The sequence below is a fragment of the Amborella trichopoda genome, chromosome 3 (assembly GCF_054954075.1).
Source record: "Amborella trichopoda isolate Santa Cruz 75 chromosome 3, AtrichopodaSantaCruz75HAP2 v2.0, whole genome shotgun sequence".
NCBI lineage: Eukaryota > Viridiplantae > Streptophyta > Magnoliopsida > Amborellales > Amborellaceae > Amborella > Amborella trichopoda.
In genome coordinates, this window is record NC_142338.1 from 13,512,752 (window position 1) to 13,528,151 (window position 15,400).

General features: G+C 36.0%; 1 protein-coding gene and 1 long non-coding RNA gene across 3 annotated transcripts; one reads left to right on the forward strand and one right to left on the reverse strand.

Annotated features, from left to right (window-relative positions):
- Positions 1–855: 855 nt before the first annotated feature.
- On the forward strand, positions 856–4,392 carry LOC18430755 (protein YABBY 4). Its single transcript, XM_006840899.4, has 7 exons — positions 856–1,435; positions 1,581–1,742; positions 1,822–1,942; positions 2,606–2,654; positions 2,876–2,951; positions 3,999–4,067; positions 4,170–4,392. The coding sequence occupies exons 1-7, from the start codon at positions 1,346–1,348 to the stop codon at positions 4,236–4,238; spliced, it is 636 nt and encodes a 211-aa protein (XP_006840962.3). The 5' UTR covers positions 856–1,345; the 3' UTR covers positions 4,239–4,392.
- Positions 4,393–13,560: 9,168 nt separating this feature from the next.
- On the reverse strand, positions 13,561–14,757 carry LOC148782758 (uncharacterized). Of its 2 annotated transcripts, XR_016053087.1 has the most exons (3): positions 14,620–14,757; positions 14,011–14,108; positions 13,561–13,863 (listed from the first exon to the last, which is right to left on the reverse strand). It is a non-coding gene; the product is annotated as an uncharacterized LOC148782758 (long non-coding RNA). The 2 variants fall into 2 exon arrangements; XR_016053086.1 differs by lacking the exon at positions 14,620–14,757 and having other exon boundaries at positions 14,011–14,465.
- Between the last annotated feature and the right edge of the window lie 643 nt (positions 14,758–15,400).

Consider the following 15,400-nt stretch of genomic DNA (forward strand, 5'->3'; position numbering starts at 1 on the left):
TCGAATTTAGGTCGATCTGACGGTCACGGTTGTCTGAGTGTTTTATTTTAATGTTTTTTTTACAAATCAGAATGATCTGAAATTTGAAGTGTGTGTACATCTTAATGACGCACACCTAATAAAAATATAAAAATGAATAATTTACAAAAAATAAATTGATCAAAATACCCCTTAAGCTTTTCTAGGGTATTTTGGTTAATTTATTTCATGTAAAATATTTTTTTGATATTTTTTTGGAGATTCGCCTATTTTTTATGAATACTCGCTTTAAATTTCATATCATTTTGATTTATAGGAAAAAACTGAAAAATAAAACACTACTGAACATCCGTGATCATCAAATCGGCCTAGATTCGATCTGGGCCGTTTGGTATTTACTGTAGTAGTACATATCTTCATATATATATTTATATATATATATAACTGGTTCGGATCCAAATCAGATCCACCTATACTCAGATCCAATCTGAACTAGTATTCAAATCCAAAAAAGTTTGAATTAAGATCCAACCCTTTCTATCCAAATTTTGAATCGATGCGGTATCTAAAGTGGCTAAATTCTCGGCGCTAGTCACCGCGATTGAACGTAAATTAAAATAAATGGACGGTGTAGGCGTTGAAACCACGCTTAGACCCGCTGACCGCTTGGATGCATATATTTATATTATAAAGGGCAACGTGATGTGATGGGATGGATGTTAGTTGAACATGGATGGGGTGGCTCAGGTGGATGGATTAAGGTATAGACATGTGAGGTCGGAAAGAGACAAAGGTGGTAAATTTCGGGCTAAAAAGAGGAGATCAGGGTGTGGTCATATCGTTAAAAAGTGAACTTTTTCATTCCCCTAAAGAGACGCGGAGGGAGCTGAAGCATCCCCTATTGCACGGGAGTTAAAGGGGCTATAAGGTCACCGATTTGGGAACTTAAAAATAATGATCCTACCAGTTTCAAATCCCACTTTCTCTCTCTAAAAATGACACTACCACTTTCTCTCTCTCTCTTAATTACTGCGAAAACAACAGGTGAGAGAGGCACCCTAATGGCACCCTCCCAAACGTCCCTTTCTGGCTCCTCTCCCCCACCTCTGCCGCCCCTGCGCCCTTTGCATACGACTTTTTTTAACCATTGGGAATGCCAACCACACACTTTCTGAGCCCTAAAAAAACACAAGGGGCAGCAGTTAGTTCAAGACCTCCTCTAAAACCTGCAAAACCTTTTTCTTTCTCTCTCAACTCCTCTCTTACTACTATTCTCCGCTGCCCTTTTCTTCCATTCATCGCTGCTTTTCAATCTCCACGACATTCTCTCTAACAACAAAAAACCCAATCCATCAATCAATCAATCATGTCATCCTCATCCTCTTTTGCCTTCCACCCCACTCCCTCCGAGCAGTTGTGCTATGTCCACTGCAACTTTTGCGACACTGTCCTCGCAGTAAACGCCTTCTCTCTCTCTCCTCGTAGACACTATGTTTTCTTATACTCTCGCTCTCTGCATCTTTCTCTCGAAATCGAAATGGAAGTCAAGTATTTTAGTGGGGTCGCAGTCATTGATGTTTCTCTTCTTTCTTTGTTTTTAGGTGAGCGTTCCATGCAGCAGCCTATTCAAGATGGTTACAGTGAGATGCGGTCATTGCACCAATGTTCTCTCCGTCGATACCAGGGGCCTTCTCCACCCCACGGCCGCCACCCAGCTCCACCTTGGCCACGCTTTCTTCTCCCCCACTCCCCACAATCTTCTGGTAACCAATGCACTCATTATTTTCACTTTATATTGCTTCATCTTTTGTTCATTTTTTTTCTTCTTATCTCATTGCACAGGATGAATGCTCTCCGCCTTCAAGCCTCCTGTTAGACCATCCTCTCATGACCCCCTCCAACACTGGCTCAGCTTCCACTCGACTTCAGGAGAATGAGGCACTGCACTCCCCTGTGAGCCGTCGTAAGTGCTCTCTCTCTGTCTAAATCATGGGTTACCTCTCTCTCCTGTGTCAAGCTTATGCTGTCAAACTGTGTAGGAATTATGTGTTTCATGTACATTTCATATCAAGGAGATGCCACTGAAATTCCGCTCAATCCCCACTTTAAAGTGTGCAACAGCTAGTTTTACTTTCCTTTTGGTCCTAAACAGTTTGCCTGATTCTTGTACTTGGGCAGCCCCGACCCCAACTTTACCGGGCGACAGGCAATCCTGCTGCCGATTTCGTGAGCTGGCACTCTTATTTTTGGGCTAGATTCTTCTGTGACAGAAGATAGGAAACACCTTCTTTTCATAAATCCCAAGATTCTTCTGTCACAGAAGATTGGAAACACCTTCTTTCATAAAATTTGAAATTTTGGTCTCTGCTTAATGGAAATCTGTCATTATCATGTCTGTGTTTTAGAGAGAGAACAGTTCTTTTCTCTGATCAAAGGAAATCTCTCGTCACTCATGTCTGTTTTAGAGAGAGAAGAGAGATGGGTTTAAGGATCTTTTTCAAGACAAAGATCGAGAGAGAAGAATGATGTGGGCAATCGTCCTGTTTTTTGCTGTTTGGTTGGAGATGGTGATGATATGATAATGATAACGAGAATTAAATGAGTGGTGGGTGATGTTTCATTGCAGCTCCGGAGAAGAGACAAAGAGTTCCCTCGGCGTACAACCGCTTTATCAAGTAGGCAATATATATATAATAATGAAATCGTAATTCTTTTTTTTCAATTTTCTTTGTCACTGTCTTATCACATTCGTCATTGAATTCAGATTTGTTTGTTATGTATGAGTAGTAACTATCGGTCGTGGAAGTCAATTAGCACCTGTAATGATGAAACAATAATATATAAAACAATAATAAATATGATAAAAAAAAATTAAAATTATGTGATGGAATCCCAGGGAAGAGATCCAACGAATCAAAGCGGGAAACCCGGACATCACCCACAGGGAAGCGTTCAGCACTGCGGCCAAGAACGTAAGTTCCATCATCATACCAACCATGCTCACGAATCTTTTTTCCTTTTAACAAAAAAAACTTTTTTCCTTTTAACAAAAAAAATCCTCTTCAAACTTTTTTCATTCTCTCTCTCTGTAACTCCGTCTCTCTTTAAACCCACGTTTCATTAGACTTTTTTCACGCTCTCTGTAAATCCTCTATGTTTTGTCTCTCTTTAAACCCACCTTTCATTAGACTAGTATTCAATGGTATCCCTCTCCAAACTTTTCCACTCTCTCTCTCTGTAACTCTATGTTCTGTCTCTCTTTAAACCAACGTTTCATTAGAGTAGTAATCAATGGTATCCCTCTCCTAACTTCTCCACTCTCTCTCCAAACTTTTCCACTCTCTCTGTAACTCCTCTATGTTTTGTCTCTCTTTAAACCCACGTTTCATTAGACTAGTATTCAATGGTATCCCTCTCCTAACTTCTCCACTCTATCTGTAACTCTATGTTTTGTCTCTCTTTAAACCCACGTTTCATTAGACTAGTATTCAATGGTATTTGAATTACTATTTGTTGGTCTTCTTGGATCTCTCCCTCTCTCTCCCTCCCCAAGAGGTTAACAGTTGGATCTCTCCCCCTCTATTCAAAAGGTTAACACCCTATATCATTCGACAATCTCTCTCGTCACGAGGTTAACAATATATTTCATTCAACAATCTCTCTCTTCACAAAGTTAACAGTTTTTCATTCAACAGTCTCTCTCTCTTCACACAAGGTTAACGGTCTTTTTCATTCAATAATCTCTCTCTCTCTCTCCTCACAAGGTTAACAGTCTATTCATTCAACAATCTCTTTCTCCCTCTTCACAAGGTTATCAGTCTTTTTCATTCAACAATTTCTCTCTCTCTCCTACCCCACTCAAAAAAGAACAAAAAAACACCGAAGGGTGTACACACATCACAACTTATATGTTGTTTGATGAACTGGTGTTGTTCTTCGATCTTTCTCTCTCTGCGTTTGTCTCGATATTTATTTCCAAGTTTATTCATGCCAATACGATATGGGTGAATCCTTTGCAGTGGGCTCACTTTCCACACATCCATTTCGGTCTTATGGCAGATCAAAGCATCAAGAAAACAAATATGCAGGTAACCATTCTCCCATCTTTCTTTCAAATACTTGGAACTTCATCTCTCTCTCTTCTATTTTACATTACTAAAAAAAGGTGAGACTCCAAATTTTGTTTCCAGGACGGAGATGACGTTTTAATCACAGAGAGCTTCTTCACAGCTGCGAACATGGGGGTCACTCCATACTAGCTAGCGTCACTTTTATTACTCCTAAAACTTGGTTTAATTCATCTCCCTTTCTCTTCTCTTCTTTTCTTGTGCTTTCTCTTCATGCCAGACTGACTGTAAAACTCTTTCTCGGCCATAATCGCTTTTTTAGCTGTTCTCATGGTTAAAAACCAAACAGTCCATAGCTTCTTACATTTATGTAACCTGTTGAAGGTGTTAATTCCTCTCTCTCTCACAAAAACACACTCTCTCGCTAAAACAAACACACTCTCTCTCTAAAAAAACATACATACTCTCTCTCTAAAAACACACACACAGTCATGCTAATGTTTTCTGGGTAATTACACTATGTTTCCATGTTTTTGGTTTCATCGGTTACCTCACCACAATACGGCCTGGGCACCTGGCTCTCCTGTAGCTACCTAGCTTTCTGGCTTTCAGTTAGCCTTTCCTAAATGTAGGAATTGTATTGTGATTACTACTTTCAAGATGGATGCCATACTGTGCCTACTTTTCTAGTTGCCTTCTGGAATCGGAATCGTATTATGATATTACATGTAGTATTCCCTCGTATATGTTATTTAGGGCAGGAGGATTTTTTTATCTGAATAGTTTGGAACCGCCTAAGTATTACTATATGAATATTGAAAAAAAAAAAAATTTGAATTCTCTAACTTTTATCTGAATAATTTGGAACCATCTAAGTATTACTTTATGATTATTTTTTAAAAAAATTAGATTATTTAACACTTAGATCTCACCCTACCAGAATTAGACGTTATCTATTCAATATTGATTTTTTTTTTTTTTTTTTGAAAAATTAATCCCATGCCATAAAATTTTTGGAGTATTACAGTATGGTCCAATGTTTTTTGGAGTACTACAGTATGGTCCAATGTTTCCTCTATTTATGTAGTGGTCCTACTCTCTCAATTTTTTAATATATATTTTTTAAATTTTTGCCACAAAGTGGGACTGCTTTTTTATTTATACATTTTTTTGTAGAGCTATCCGTTGGCTTGGAGGTATATTAGGGGTAAGTCAGATTTTCCAATTTTCACAGATTTTATACATTTTTTTTGTAGAGCTATCCGTTGGCTTGGAGGTATATTAGGGGTAAGTCAGATTTTCCAATTTTCACAGATTTTATACATTTTTTTTTTTGCAGAGCTATCCGTTGGCTTGGAGGTATATTAGGGGTAAGTCAGATTTTCCAATTTTCACAGATTTTCCAATTTTCACAGGAAATTTTTAATCGGATGTCTTGTGTTCAAATGTCACATCGGATGTCTTGTGCTCAAATGTCACAAATATGAGAGATTCAATTAAGTTGTCCTACCGGTTAGAAATCGGATGCCTTGTGTTCAAATGTCACAAATATGAGAGATTCAAAATTATTCAAAATTTTAAAAAATTATAAGTCTTGGAATGGTCTGATATTAGATATTATATCATGACAAAGTGAACTTTATGGAATTACATTATTTGGAACATCGGACTGATCCCTAATGTACCTTTGGAATATCAGACTGATCCCTAATATACCTCCAACCCATCAGATTGCTCAAGGGAAAAAAAAAAAAAAATTTAAAATAAGAGGTGATGGGAAATTTGGAAATTTTTTAAAAAGCACGAAAGAGTAAGACCTCCATGTAAAACATGGGCCAACTTCGGAATACCAAAATGCCACCAAAGTATTACGGTGTGGGCGTAATTTTTCCCTTTTTTGTTTTTTAATCATAAAGAAATTGTGACATGATAATCCTTTTTATTAATGTTATTTTTTGGCTTAAGGACTTTGCATACCTAAAATTTGTGGTCTTAGATTACTTGAGGGAGTAAATGGACAGCATGCTTCTATAGGAGTAGAAAATCCTTGCTATTTTTTTCTATTGTAGTATTGCTTTGTATACTATACCTATCCTGTACACCAAATGCCAAATGCATAAGCAGCTGTGTGGAGATGGACTGTTCTACCATTTGAGCTAACAATTGCGTTCATCACTCATGTCCAAGTTTATTCTAGGGGATAAGGGAAAAGTATAGGATCTACACATTACTGACACAGTGGACATCATTTTGTATTTCATATTTCAATTTTTCATAAAAATTGAAATTATTAAAGGGTATGGTTTACAACTGATTTTACTTACTTTTGAATTTTGTTTTTTTTGAAAGAAGTTATAAAATTTTATTAAAGGAGACTAAAACGAAATTTCAATCATATTTCAATTTTTCATAAAAATTGAAATTATTAAAGGGTATGGTTTAACTTATTTTGCTTTATACACATTGGAATTATTAAAGGGTATGGTTTACCACTGATTTTACTTACTTTTGAATTTTGTGTTTTGAAAGAAGCTATAAAATTTTATTAAAGGAGACTAAAAAGAAATTACAGTTTTTTGAAAGCAGTTATAAAATTTTATTAAAGGAGACGCAAACGAAATTACAGAATTAGAGACAATTGCCTCTAATAAAAAAATACCTCACAATCAGCGATCACATTGGCTTTCAGATAGACATGCACAAAACAAAACAAAATGAGAAAGGTCTAGATAAATCAAAAATCTGCACCAACAAAATGCACAAAACAAAATGAGAAAGGCCCGGATAAATCCAAGATCGGCACCAGTGCACAAAACAAAATGAGAAAGGCCTAGATAAATCCAAGATCTGCAGCAGCAAAGTGTAAAGTGTAAATCCAAGATCTGCAGCAGAGTTCTAAGCTCCCAAGTCGCTTGGGAGCCCCTTTGCTCTACCGTATAGCATTTGGGGAATCACCTTCGAGGACCTAAATTTCTTGCCATCAAAATTTGCCAACAATGCAGTAGTAAAAAAAAAACGTTGGGCCAAATAAAAACAATATTACCTTCCCAATCCCTAACCACCCCATTTAAACCAGCTCACGCAGGGTTTCCCAATCCCTAACCACCCGATTTAAACCAGCTCACGTAGGGTTTCCTGGCCAGCTAGAATCAAAGTTAAGTTTATAGACTCCCCTAGTTTAAGTTTATAGACTCCCTAGAAGGAACGCACCTGATAAAGCCCATTTAGAATAAACTAGATAAATTTCGTCAATATCTTTCCGTGACCGATAGATGCCTCCTTTTACCTTTAGACTTGCATTAGATAAAAGTCCATTTGGAATAAGCTGGATAAATTTTTTCAACTTCCATAATATCTTTTCACACTTTGGTAACTGATAATATCTTTTCACACGATCATAACTGATAGATGCTTCCAGAGGAATTATCTTTCCTTCACTTGATAAAGCCCATGTGGAATAAGCTGGATAAATTTCGTCAACTTCCATGATATCTTCCCCCACTTTCGTAACCGACAGATACAACAAAATAGCATATAAATTTTCTCCATAATCCTAGGCAATCTTATCCCATAAAAAACTCTTCTATTTCTCTTTCCATAATAGATAATCCTTTCTAAAGGCAAGTTTATTCCATCAAAAACTCTTCTATTTCTCTTCTTCCTTAATCCTCTAGAAGGTAAGCTTATCCCATAAAAAACTCTTCTATTTCTCTTCTTCCATATCTCATTAGTCGCGCAAGGTAAGCTTATCCCATAAAAAACTCTTCTATTTCTCTTCTTCCATATCTCATTAGTCGCGCAACCTGCCAAATCACCAAACCCGTTTCGGCAAAAGCGGTAGCGATAAGTCTTATCCCATCAAAAACTCTTCTATTTCGCTCCTTCCATATCTCTTGCCAAATCACCAAACCCGTTTCGGCAAAATTACTTTTGATAAAGTAATTTTACCAAGTTTTTAATACTATAGGTGTTGAATTATGAACTTGAACACAAATTTATGCGAAAATAAGCTAAATGTTTGTGAATGATATCAAATACACAGTGGACTTTTGAGAGGAGCAGATATTGAATTGTTTTTTAATTACACAAGGGCTAAGGCTGACTATTCATCGAGAAAAATATATGACCAAGTGCCATGATTTGTACCTTCAATTATACACTAGAGAGAGAGAAAATTGGGGTGGGCAATGGTCCATAAAAAGGGAGAGAGACGTTCATAGCTTGGCACCGTATAAGATTGTTTCATTTGCATTATCTTAATTTCCTTTACAATGTTCCCAAAAAAAACAAAAAAAATGGAGAGAGATTTTGCATTATCTTCCTTTGTTGTCAAAGCTTGCTTTGCACCGTATATTCGTAGCTTTACTCGCTATTCGCTAATGTGTGAGACTAAACTTGTCTTGGTCGGCTCAAAGTAATGTTTGGATAAATGTTGAATCGTTTGGAGATGAGAATCCCATTAAATGTAGTTAAGATCACTTTTAATTTTAAGTACCCCAAGTTTTAAGGCACCACCCTACAAACAAAAAAACTAAAAAAAATAAAACAACAAAATCAAATTTCGGGTTGATCGAGGAGTAATTTTAGAAAAAATTTTAAAAAGTGGGTTAACCAATCTTCGTTGTAATTGCCACCTATAAATGAAGCATTTCGTGTTTTTACCTAAAATATTAAGATCCGTACGTAAATCTCTCTATTTTTAGAGCTTATTATATTGCTAAGAACCAAATGGCTGCTTTTATGTAGTATTTTTCATGGGATAATCTCAAACAAATTGGCTACAAAAAGGTTACTTAACATGAACCTTTGGATAAGAGATAATTGCCTATACTTTGTAAAAAATGTAATTCTTAATTATCTTGGCAGTAGAAAGGCTGGGAAAGAAAATTTAGTCCCAAATCCAGGACTTCAAAGCGTTGTTGGGGGAGCGGCATAAAAGGGGTGAAGGGAAAGAGAAATTGTGTGTGCAGCCGAAACCCACATGGGTTTGTGGCGCTTAATAAATTTTTTTGATAGAAATTCTTAAGCTTTATTAAAGGAAACTTGGGCTTGTGGCGCTTAATAATTTTTTTTCATAGAAATTCTTAGGCTTTATTAAAGGAGAAGGGGCTTGTGGCGCTTAATAAAAGTTTTATTTTATTTATTTTATTTTATTTTATTTTATTTTATTTTTTTATAGAAATTCAACTTGTGGCCCTTAATAAAAAAAAATTTTGATAGAAATTCTTAAGCTAAAAAGAAACTAAAAGGAAATTACTTATCAGATTCAATTGCCTCCGTATAAAAAAATGCCCCTGATTAAAAAGATGCCTCTCGCAAGATAATCAGCAGCTATAATGGCTTCTCGATAAACAAGCACAAAAGGGAAAAAAAAGGCCCAATCTGCAACATCACGTAAGCCACGGTCCGTTAAAATGATGACCCGATAGACCTGTACAAAAGAGATAATCAGCCGTCATTGGCTTCTCATAGACATACACAGAAAAAAGACATACACAAAAAAAACGATAATCAATTGGCTTCCCGATAGACCTACACAAAAGAAATAAACCTGCACAAAAGAGAGGAAGAGATAGACTTGCACAAAAGAGAGGATAATCAGCCACCACATTGGCTTTCTGTTAGACGTGCACAAAAGAGAGGATAATCAGCCACCACATTTGCTTTCCGTTAGACCTGCACAAAAGAGAAAAAAAAGGGTCAAGATCTACCACATCACATAAGCTCATAGACCTGCACATAAGAGAAAGAGAAGAAACATGGTCAAGATCTACAACATCACATAAGCCCTTTTTAAACTTTTAAAAAGAGAGAGAAGAAAAAAGGTCAACATCGCATAAGCCCTTTTTAAACTGTTAAAAAGATGCCCCGATAGACATGTACAAAAGAGAAGAAAAATGATCAAGATCTCCAACATCACATAAGCCCCTGTTAAAAAGATGCTCCGATAGATATGCACAAAAGAGAAGAAAAATGATCAAGATCTGCAACATCATAAAAGTCCCTCTTAAAAAGATGCCATGATAGACATTCATATAAGCCCCTCTTAAAAAGATGCCCTGATAGACATGCACAAAAGAGAAGTAAAAAGGCCTAGTTAAGTACAAGATCTGCGACATCATGTAAGCTTAAACGTTTAAGACGTCTTTTGCTCCCTTTTACACCATTTGATAACATTTAGGGAATCACCTTCAAGCTCCCTTTCCACCATTTGATAAGACGTCTTTTGCTCCCCTTTACACTATTTGATAACATTTAGGGGAGCTTAGAAACATTTAGGGAATCAGCTTTAAGCTCCCCTTTGCACCATTTGATAACATTTAGGGAATCACTTCAAGCTCCCTTTTGCATCATTTGATAACATTTAGGGAATCACCTCCAATAACACAGGTTAAGGAATCACATTCAATAACAGGTATCATAATCACCAATAACACAAGTATCGGAATCACCTTCAATAACAAAAGTTAAGGAATCACCTTCAATAACACATAACACAGGTCAGGTTAACACAGGTCAGGTTAAGGAATCACATTCAATAACACATGTACCTTCAATAAGGAATCACCTTCAATAACACATAACACAGGTTTTACACCATTTGATAACATTTAGAGAATCATCTTTAATAACACAGCTTAGGGAATCACTTTCAATAACACAAGTTAGGGAATCATATAGGTTAGGGAATCACCTTCAATAAATCATATAGTTACAGAATATAGGGTAGGGAATCATATAGGGTAGGGAATCACCTTCAGTAAATCATATAGTTACAGAATCACTTTCAATAACAGGTTTGGGAATCACTTTCTCACCTTCAATAACAGGTTAGGGAATCACTCTCAATAACACAGGTTAGGGAATCACCTTCAATAACCCAAGTTAGGGAATCACCTTCAATAACCCAGGTCGGGAATCACTTTCAATAATAGTACCGGTTAGGGAATCACCTTCAATAATACAACACAGGTTTTGCACCATTTTTGTACCATTTGATAACATGTACGGAATTACTTTCAATAACACAGGTTAGGGAATCACCTTCAATAACACAGGTTAGGGAATCTTCTTCAAGATTCTCTAACACAGAGGGAATCACTTTCAATAACACATGTTTGATTCTCTAACGTTCACGCGTGTTTTGTACCATTTTTATACATTTGATAACATTTAGGGAATCACATTCGTTGTCAACATTTAGAGAATCACCTTCAATAACACAAGTTACCTTTCCTTTAATAACATCCTTTAATAATAGAGCATCTTTTGCTCCCCTTTTGCACCATTTGATAACATTTAGGGAATCACTGTCAATAACACAGGTTAGGGATTCACCTTTAATAATTTTTTTGCAACAAAAAATTTCGAGCCATGAAGTAGAGCCAGGAATTCAACATGTTTAGTTGTTTTGTCCCCCTTTAATAATACAAGTACTTCAATTTTTTTGCAACACAAATTTTCAAACCATGAAGTAGAGCCAGGAATTCAACATGTTATGCTGTTTTCTTCCCTAATGCACCATGAAGTAGAGCCAGGAAATCAACATGTTTAGCTGTTTTTTCCCCAAATGCAGAATTTTATCTTCCCAATCCCTTACCTATTTTCTCCCCAAATGCATAATTTTACCTTCCCAAATCCTTACCACTCTACCCAATCTAGCTAATCTATGGTTTCATTGCTAACTATAAGTTAAGTTTATAAACGCGCATCATACCCATTTCCCCTGGCGCATGATCTTTTCAAAGGGCAAGAATCCTCTCAAAGGGCAAATTTATTCCATCAAAAACTCTTTTGTTATTTTCCTTCCATATTTCTCACAAGATCACACCTTGTGCAATTTGCCACATCGCCAAACCAGTTTGCCGCAAGATAGTTACTAAGTTTGAAATGATACCTGTCATATTCCGAGGTATAATCAAAGCTATCGTGTAATCTACAGGATCACCAAACCAGTTTGCTGCAAAAAAAGATAGTGACAAGTTTGAAATGATACCTATTATTTCGGGAGGTATAATCAAAGCGATCCCAAGCTGTAACCGGCGACAAAATTTAATTTTAAAGGTATAAAGATAATGGAGAAACAAATGAGCACCTGTTTTACCATCTAGACAGATATTCAGCATAATGTTCCCTCTTTCCATGAAATTATCGATAGTTAAAACTTTATCTTGAACAACGAACCATAAAAAACTTGCTCAAAGGCATAATCTTCCCTATTTTCATGAAACTATCAATAGTTAAAACTTTATCTTGAACAACCAACCATAAAAAACTAGCACTTTGAGCGGTAAAGCCACTTCTAAATTTTCACAACCACTGATCATCTTCATGGATCATGAAAAATGATAAATACACTTAACCAAAAATTTCTCATCTATATCAATATCCCAAACTACCTCATAAGCAGCATTATGAGGGATATATACTTCATTAAGTAACGACAACAAACTAAAAAACTCAGAAAATAGATCATCCGAAATCCTATTGTAAGGAAGATTAATAGTCCACACTAGTGTTTTAAAAAACGGCTAGTCGCAACAGACTCGCTCGAGTTGACACGGGAATCGGGCAGCCAGTGTCGATTCCAGTGTAATATAGGTAATTGAACGTGCCTAGAGAAGAATCACCGGTTCTTAGTGATATGCTACAGTGAATCAGGCGAGTCGACATAGTGACACGGTTGCTATAGTGGCTTTCACCAAGAAAACAAATTTTTCCACAAGAAAAAGCTGTAAAAATTCAACATTTTTTTATAAATAATGGAGAGAATAAAATTTTAAGTCTATAAAATAACGATTGGGCTTGGATCGAACCTAAGAAACAAATTTTCGTGAAGAAATTTGGGGATTTTTTAGTGGAATAGGGTTTTCTGCCAAAAGTCGATTTATGTGGCTGTTCTTTATTAATTTGATCTTTTTTTTTTGCTGAGAGATTCTCGTAGAACAAGCTTTCATCAAGACCAAGTATGATTAATTTTTGCTTTGTATTTTAATTTTACGAATTTTGTTTTTTGAGCTCATATTCTTCCCCTTTTCACCAAAAACTTCATCAAAATTCATCAAAATTGGTTTTTTTATAAATAATGGAGAGGAATCACTATTTAGGTCTATAAACATCGCTTGGAGTTAGTTTGGTAAGAGTAGATATTATCTTACCTCTTTCCTGTCCATTGGGAGGTACATCAATGGGACTGTTTGGGCAGTTTAGGAAATCACTTTCCCATTGGGCACCAATAAGACTTTTTTTTTGTTAAAGGCGTTGTATGGGAAAACAAAAAGGACCTGATCTCTCATGATGGTTTGGTATGGGTAGATATTCTCTTGTCTTGTGAATTAAAAAAATAAGAAGATTAACAATATAATAATAATAATGATGATATTAGTAATAAAAAATAAAAATAAAAATAAATTATTATTCATGACAACAAAAATATCAATAATATTTTTATGATAAATAAGAATTAATTTATATTAATCATAACTATTCAAATCTTGTGTTTGCAAGAGAGGAATTCAAACGACCCAATAGCGGATGATAATTACTTGCGTCAACGCTATCTATGACATATCTGTGTCATTACAACAAAATTGATATGTTTGTCCTCACGAAATAGTTTTGGTATATTTTATGGCGTAATATGAGGTTGGATACGCCTCTTTTTAGCATGTTTTACTCCAGTTGTAAGATTTGATATTGCTCAAAGATTGCTCATTCTAATCCGCTTTGTGTGCTTTGGATACCCAATCTGCAACATCACATAAGCCACGGTTAAAAAGATGACCCGAGCGACCGTTAAAATGATGACTCGATAGACCTGTACAAAAGAGATAATTAGCCGTCATTGACTTCTCATAGACATACACAAAAAAAAAACATACACAAAAAAAACGATAATCAATTGGCTTCTCGATAGACCTACACAAAAGAAAAAAACCTGCACCAAAGAGAGGAAGAGATAGACCTGCACAAAAGAGAGGATAATCAGCCACCACATTGGCTTTCCGTTAGACGTGCAAAAAAGAGAGGATAATCAGCCACCACATTGGCTTTCCGTTAGACCTGCACAAAAGAGAAAAAAAAGGGTCAAGATCTACCACATCACATAAGCTCATAGACCTGCACAAAAGAGAAAGAGAAGAAACATGATCAAGATCTACAACATCACATAAGCGCTTTTTAAACTTTTAAAAAGAGAGAAGAAAAAAGGACAACATCGCATAAGCCCTTTTTAAACTGTTAAAAAGATGCCCCGATAGACATGTACAAAAGAGAAGAAAAATGATCAAGATCTCCAACATCACATAAGCCCCTGTTAAAAAGATGCCCCGATAGATATGCACAAAAGAGAAGAAAAATGATCAAGATCTGCAACATCATAAAAGTCCCTCTTAAAAAGATGCCATGATAGACATTCATATAAGCCCCTCTTAAAAAGATGCCTTGATAGACATGCACAAAAGTGAAGTAAAAAGGCCTAGTTAAGTACAAGATCTGCGACATCATGTAAGCTTAAACGTTTCAGACGTCTTTCGCTCCCTTTTACACCATTTGATAACATTTAGGGAATCACCTTCAAGCTCCCTTTGCACCATTTGATAAGACGTCTTTTGCTCCCCTTTACACTATTTGATAACATTTAGGGGAGCTTAGAAACATTTAGAGGAGCTTAGAAACATTTAGGGAATCAGCTTTAAGCTCCCTTTTGCACCATTTGATAACATTTAGGGAATCACTTCAAGCTCCATTTTGCATCATTTGATAACATTTAGGGAATCATCTCCAATAACACAGGTTAAGGAATCACATTCAATAACAGGTATCATAATCACCAATAACACAAGTATCGGAATCACCTTCAATAACAAAGGTTAAGGAATCACCTTCAATAACACATAACACAGGTCAGGTTAAGGAATCACATTCAATAACACATAACACAAGTTTTACACCATTTGATAACATTTAGGGAATCATCTTTAATAACACAGCTTAGGGAATCACTTTCAATAACACAAGTTAGGGAATCATATAGGTTAGGGAATCACCTTCAATAAATCATATAGTTACAGAATCAGTTAGGGAATCATATAGGGTAGGGAATCACCTTCAATAAATCATACAGTTACAGAATCACTTTCAATAACAGGTTTGGGAATCACTTTCTCACCTTCAATAGCAGGTTAGGGAATCACTCTCAATAACACAGGTTAGGGAATCGCCTTCAATAACCCAGGTTAAGGAATCACCTTCAATAACCCAGGTCGGGAATCACTTTCAATAATAGTACCGGTTAGGGAATCACCTTCAATAATACAACACAGGTTTTGCACCATTTTTGTACCATTTGATAA

Bases quoted from the DNA above. Each gene is read 5' to 3' on its own strand.
- LOC18430755 (XM_006840899.4), top strand. From the start codon at position 1,346: ATGTCATCCTCATCCTCTTTTGCCTTCCACCCCACTCCCTCCGAGCAG. The intron at 1,436-1,580 runs GTAAACGCCTTC...CTTTGTTTTTAG, and splicing joins TTTGCGACACTGTCCTCGCA to GTGAGCGTTCCATGCAGCAG. The intron at 2,655-2,875 runs GTAGGCAATATA...ATGGAATCCCAG, and splicing joins GCGTACAACCGCTTTATCAA to GGAAGAGATCCAACGAATCA.